General features: G+C 42.1%; 1 protein-coding gene across 1 annotated transcript; it reads left to right on the forward strand.

The window, feature by feature from the left end:
- The first annotated feature begins 4 nt into the window (after window positions 1-4).
- On the forward strand, window positions 5-6,035 carry ubxn6 (UBX domain protein 6). The gene is made up of 11 exons (XM_079506745.1): window positions 5-139; window positions 877-1,034; window positions 1,883-1,941; window positions 2,126-2,254; window positions 2,345-2,442; window positions 3,039-3,114; window positions 3,240-3,324; window positions 3,558-3,777; window positions 3,956-4,086; window positions 4,196-4,344; window positions 4,689-6,035. The coding sequence occupies exons 1-11, from the start codon at window positions 54-56 to the stop codon at window positions 4,812-4,814; spliced, it is 1,317 nt and encodes a 438-aa protein (XP_079362871.1). The 5' UTR covers window positions 5-53; the 3' UTR covers window positions 4,815-6,035.
- Window positions 6,036-6,217: the final 182 nt, after the last annotated feature.

Raw genomic sequence — 6,217 nt, forward strand, 5'->3', positions numbered from 1 at the left:
AGCCGCCATACATCTGTGCGTTACGGGTCTGTTTTCTGTACAAGTTCAGCAAAATGAAGAAGTTCTTTAATGACATAAAGAGTGACATGAAATTCAAAACTGCTGGACCTGGGAAGAAACTCACAGCAGCAGACGCCAGGCAAGTAGCAAACTTTACCAATCCTTTCGCTACTACTTGGCTAGCTACGCAGCTAACAGAACTGTCACTGTCTGACAGCTAGCGTATCGGCGCGCCTTCTATGGCCGTACTGTCTATCTACACAGCACCAGTTTATTAGCATGGCTAGCTGTTTGCTAAATGTACGTTGGATAGTGTAGACTAGAGCCCGCTTTCTAGCCTACCTAATCTCATTGAAAAGCTAGTTAACCAAACCAGCTGATAGCCCCATATGTGCCCTCTCCCTACGCTCATTCTGTAGCAGCTACAGGGCACATATGGGGCTAACCAGCTGACAGCTCCACAGTAAATGAGGATAACGGTAATCGCCAACCCACCAGGAAATGGCCCTGTCAGCTCATTAGTAAACCAGCTCTATGTGTACAGTATGTAATAACTGCAATGTGGGTGGGCCTTTCAGGTAATTTAACTCTGAGAGTGTTGTTAGTTACCTTTGTACAATGTACTCTATCAGTTACACATGGATTTTACTGCTTAGTGTATACATGTCGCCAAACCAGCACATCAGGAGCAATTAGGGGTTCAGTCTTGCAGCTCAAGGACACTTCGACACTAACTGGGGGATCCCGGGTTCGAACTGGCAACCTTGCGGTTACCATCCAGCCACTCTACTCCTGAGCCACTGCCACCCCTATGTATAATGTACCTGATAGAAACACATAAACAAACTGTGCGTGTGTGTGTACACAACATTACAGCTCACAACCTCAAGATGTGAAGAGCAGCGCAAGTGCCAAGCCTCGCTACCATGCACCCACCGAGGGGGCACAGAGGGCAGGGGCGGCAGCCTTGGCCAGGATAGAGCAACATCCACGACCCAAGGTCCACACCTCGCAGATCGCTATCAGGGACCAGGGTGAGTCCAGGGTACCATCTGTGATATTGGAAACATCGCTCATTCATTGCAGCAATGGTAGCATCTATGTTGCATGTCTCCCTCTGTGTCCAAGCTACCTTGGTAGTTTTTAATGTACCTATGTACCTAAGTGAGCTTCTATGATGTAGTGATGCTCATCACTATCAATCATGTAGCTTCTGTTCTGTTTGTGGTAACATATAGCGTCATAGTACGTATTAATATATGTTCATCAAAATGATTATGCATTTAACTACTTTGAGTCCCATGATGTAGTTCATTACATTACTTCATGCATGTAAAGACTAATTCATGCATGTAAAGACTAATTGGCCAATTAGTCTAGAACTCTAGATTAAAACCATTGCCAATTCGTACCCTTAAAATGTGTGTGGTAACTAAGCACGATGGCCATAGCTTGATGATTGATTACCTTATTAACAGTGTGTTGATAGTAATGTGGTACAATTATACAATGGTGCTAAAAAGATGACGCATAAAGCCCCAAGGGCTTGTTTCCATTGTGGTCCTGTGTATTCAATACTACTTAAATAGACTACTAGATCAATTGGTGTTGCAGTTTGTATATTTGACCTTGTGTGGTTACAGAAACGATCTGTGTGTGCATGTATACTGTTTGAGTGTGGACGTTATCAGATACAGTAGGCAGGCTCTAGATTGGATATGAATACTGACCAGCAAATAGAGTGGAAACCGGGTGTTTCCAAGGTACTGTGGAAAGTTAACACTTAAATAATGGATGCTGATTATTATATTATGTGTTAAAGAAATAGATCATTTGAAAAGACTCGTTGCCTGACATGACTTTCCATGTTATCTGTCTGTAGTAAAAAGAGAACTGGAGGCAGAGGCGGCTGCACTTGCTGAAAAAGAACCGGCAGCAGAGGTGAGAACTACAATTTAAACAAATGATCAGGGAGAGGTGGGGGAAGTATAACAACCACAGTTCCAAACAGTATGTGTATAAAATAAATTAAAATACATTTAATATATGATGTCTGGAGATCCTCTTGCTGTTTGATTGGCCACATAAATTAATCACTTCTGAAAATCATATGTATTTTTCCCAGGGATCCCAAGTACCAGTGAAGGAGTTTGCTTGTCTCTCTGTCTCAGGAGTGTATTTTACCTGTCCACTGACTGGAGCCACTTTAACTAAAAGTGACAGAGAAGTACGCCTCAAAGAGGCCATTTTCATGGTAGGTCAGATGGTTACGATTTATAAAACGTATTATTTCATCTGAAATAATTGTTGTTTTGAATTAACCATGTGTCATTGTTTCTGTCAGAGGTTTGAGGAGGATGCTGTGGAGGCTTCTATTATGATGATGCACACATTCAACAAAGACAGAGACAAAGTGAAGGCTGCTGTGGACATCATAAGCAAGTAGGATTCCCCCATGTATTTATGATGAAAATGCTAATGAGATTCATAATCTTAAACTAGACTGAATTTGAAATTATAATTGTATTTACCCTTGTAAAATTGTGTACCATTGTTTTGCTATTCTTAAAAGAACAGGTACAGGCTTTAGTTCCGACACTATTATTGGTCCGACAGTCATTAGACAGACAACCTACCTCAAACCCTAACATAACCATAATCGTGGGAGCAGCGCATGTTCGAGCGCTAGTCCGACCGTTGTTCCCGTATGTCGGACTAATGCTCCGTCGGAATTACCATCAGATGACATGGGACCGATGGACGAGCGGGGAGGGAGGGAAAGGGGGAGGGGGGGGGAACCTGGGAAATGCACTAATGACTTTTTTATGTCTAAGAAAAATGCATTCTATACTGCACTGCTTTTTCCAAATAAAATAAACATTAAAAAAAGAAAGAAAACATAATTACATTAGTGCATTTCCCAGGTCCCCCCCCCCCTTTTCCCTCCCTCCCCGCTCGTCCATCGGTCCCATGTCATCCCCCTCCAAGTGACTCCAACTCCTATGTGTCTGTATAATCCTCAATTATGTTTTCAACAGGTATGTTGACAATGTGTCTAAGAACCCTACAGAAGAGAAGTACAGGAAAATTAAAGTCAGCAACAGGGTGTTCCAGGTAATTTTATGATTACGCCACTGACTCCTCACCAAAGAGTCGCATGTGGACTATGCTTTTGAAAGAAAACATGACACCTGACTTGTTTGTCCCATCGTTATTGTCTTCTTTGTACCTCTCTGCAGGAGAAGGTTCACAGTGTTGAAGGGAGCAGAGAGTTTCTGCAGGCCTTGGGCTTTATAAGCGCTATGATGCCTGTGGATGGACAAGGTAAACTGATCCCTTGATGTGTCCATCAGTATCCCAGTGTTCACTTGTGCTAGTTGCTACTGCACATTTAGATTTTCGGTGAAGCTTTTGTAATTGGAAGTTGTAAACATACAACTTCCAATAACACTGTCACGAAAACACACATTTCTTCCATGAATAAATACTCAGTGACTCCACATCCCTTCTCCCTCCTAACACAACTCATTTGTGTACACACCTTTCCTGGAGAGCAGAGGAGGAAGAGGAGTTCCTGGTGTTACCAGAGCCGAGTGCAGACGACCTGGAGCTGATGATGGAGAGGAGGGAGCGCCTCCAGAGAGGGGAGCCAGTCAGAGCCCAGTTAAACAGACAGCCTCAGGCTTTCAGACCCTCTCCTAATGCCACACACTTTGAGCTGCCTCCCGAGTTCTACAACCTGTCGGCGGAGGAACTCAAGAAAGAGCAGCAGCAGAGGTAATGGTGGTCGCACACTACTAAACTCCATCAGTATGAAGTACAGTTCATAGATATACTGTGGAAAATAAAACTATTGTGCTTTCCCCTCTCAACGTTTTCTTATATTGGAGCCAAACAACAGAAATGTTTCTTGGAAAACAGGAGTCATTAATGTGTCTGTGGTCATATTTATCAGGAGTGAGCTGGTAGATAAAACCACCAAACTACGCACCAAGGCAATGAGAGAGAAAGAGGAGCAGAGAGAGAGAAGGAAATACAATTACACTCTCCTGAGAATCAGACTACCTGATGGAAACCTGCTGCAAGGTTAGGGTCCACATAATCATTCACGTTGTCCCCAATGCCCCAATCAGCACAATGAATACAAAAAGATCAAGGCTTGGATTGACCCGATGTGTGTGTGATCTGATCCCAGGAATCTTTTACGCCTGGGACCGGATGCCGGTGCTGTTCAGCTTTGTGCGGGAGTCTCTTGTGAATGGCTGGCAGCCCTTTGAGCTCATTGCTCCTGGAGCACAAAAGCTACAAGAGTCTGAAGAAATAGCCCTCGCTGAATGTAATTTGGTGAGTGGAATCTACTGGCAATATTAATAATTACAAATTAACGCACATTTAAGGTGTCGACTCATGTGAGATTAACTGTAAGATTTATAGAGGTTTATATCTTTTATTCTTGGCAACTGACTTACTGTATGTATTTTTTGTTTTGAAAAGTGCTTTACAAATAAGTAATTAGTCCTGATTTGTGATACAAATGGCAAATCAAACTTTGTTCATCTGTGGCATGCACATCAGGTTCAAGTGGTAAATGCAATTGTGCAGCGAAAGCAGTGAAGAAAATCACTCGGCTTTGTTTACTAGCATGGTAATTAAACACAGAATCTTTACATTATGCGTTGCTGTTTCAGGTCCCCGCGGCTCTGTTAACATTTTCCTGGGATCCAGCCGTGCAGGCAGACATTGCAGCTGCTGGCGGGAAGAGCCCTGCCCTTCTCAAACCAGAGCTACTGGAGAACATTCGGACCTTTAGCTGAGCCGACCTCCCCTTTATCCCTGAACTCCCCCTGCGATCCCCCTCTGAAAAAACAAATTAAATAATTAGATATTATACCAGACCCAAAATTGATTAGGGGCAACTTTTGAACTGTCACCCTTTGCTCTACTAATGCATCGTTTTTGCATAACAGTTGGATTGACAGGAATACATTCACGTTTGTTAAATAGCAGCAGAATTGAAAGGGGGAGTGTGACCGGTCTGAGTCTGTACAAATTGCAATGAGTTCAAGTAAAAAAAAAAAACCTATTCCTTTGTATTCAAAATACTGCTAGGTATGTTTCAGTTGCTTGTGTAGTGTTGACATTGTGACATCAGGTGTTCAATGTGTTATGACACTAATGGTTGACTGGTCTAATGTGTTAAGTCCATTACTGTATAAACATGACCTACTCTGCCTGGATAATGAAGCTAAGCTAAGCTATTATACATTTTAAATTAATCGTTATTTTTCTGACCTAACAAGCACTTTTCAGCAGTGAGTTTTTGAAATTAGTTTATGTACAGAGACCCTTAAGTGGACACTTTAATTGGAGATTGCTTTGTACTGTAGCACTCAATTGACAAGTGAATTCTAGTCTCCTAACAGCTTTACCGTTACCTGCTTAAGCACACAAGGCTGTCATGTAAATTACTTGCAGCCGTTTGTTAAAACTTTAGTTAAAATTGGCAGCATGGAAACCTTAATAGTGGTAGTTGTGCTTAGTGTTGCTTCCTCCAGGCAATTTTAAAATGGTCTATATTTCACTCCGCAATGAGATCATAATCTGTAGAGCACACTAGCCCAACGAATCCCATGAGAAACTGACTGAACAGACCAGCTTCATTTTTGGTATATCGAGTTTCTATTGCCTATTGAATGATTTAATTTCCCCCCCTCCACCCTGTGTGTTCATAACCTTTATCAAGTATGAGGTTGGTGTGGCACAATGCCATACAAGTTATATGCTTTTAAATGCACGCAAGGAATTACTGTATGTACACTTCTAATTTAAGTGCGAAAATGCATGGTTTACTCCGTTTGTGGGTGGCTTGGACTACAACAACCTACCTCTCATCACAATTTGCGTTCCACACAGGCAAACGGGCAGTGTCACAATGATGGTGCTTAGAATACTGGGAGCACTAAGCCAAATGTCAGGTTTGTGTAGAATGTGTTGTTCAACCAGCCAACTCAACATTAAGTATAATTTTACCAGTGCGCTCACACCTGTTTTTTTGCTGTCCATCGGTTTCCCACAAGGGTTTCATTGCAAAGTTTCTTAACACCTGATAGCGAAGAGCCATTGTTTGTCCATATAATGAAGTTCAGAATTGTGTTATTGCTTTCTAACCTGCCTGTAATAAAAAATAAATAAAAATTGCACTGCAACTTAACGTTGT

The sequence above is a fragment of the Electrona antarctica genome (genome assembly GCF_951216825.1).
Source record: "Electrona antarctica genome assembly, chromosome: 7".
Taxonomy (NCBI): domain Eukaryota; kingdom Metazoa; phylum Chordata; class Actinopteri; order Myctophiformes; family Myctophidae; genus Electrona; species Electrona antarctica.

Excerpts from the sequence above, each read along its gene's own strand:
- ubxn6 (XM_079506745.1), top strand. The coding sequence starts at position 54 with ATGAAGAAGTTCTTTAATGACATAAAGAGTGACATGAAATTCAAAACT. Across the intron at positions 2,255-2,344 it reads TCAAAGAGGCCATTTTCATG|AGGTTTGAGGAGGATGCTGT; the intron begins GTAGGTCAGATG and ends TGTTTCTGTCAG. Across the intron at positions 4,087-4,195 it reads TGATGGAAACCTGCTGCAAG|GAATCTTTTACGCCTGGGAC; the intron begins GTTAGGGTCCAC and ends ATCTGATCCCAG.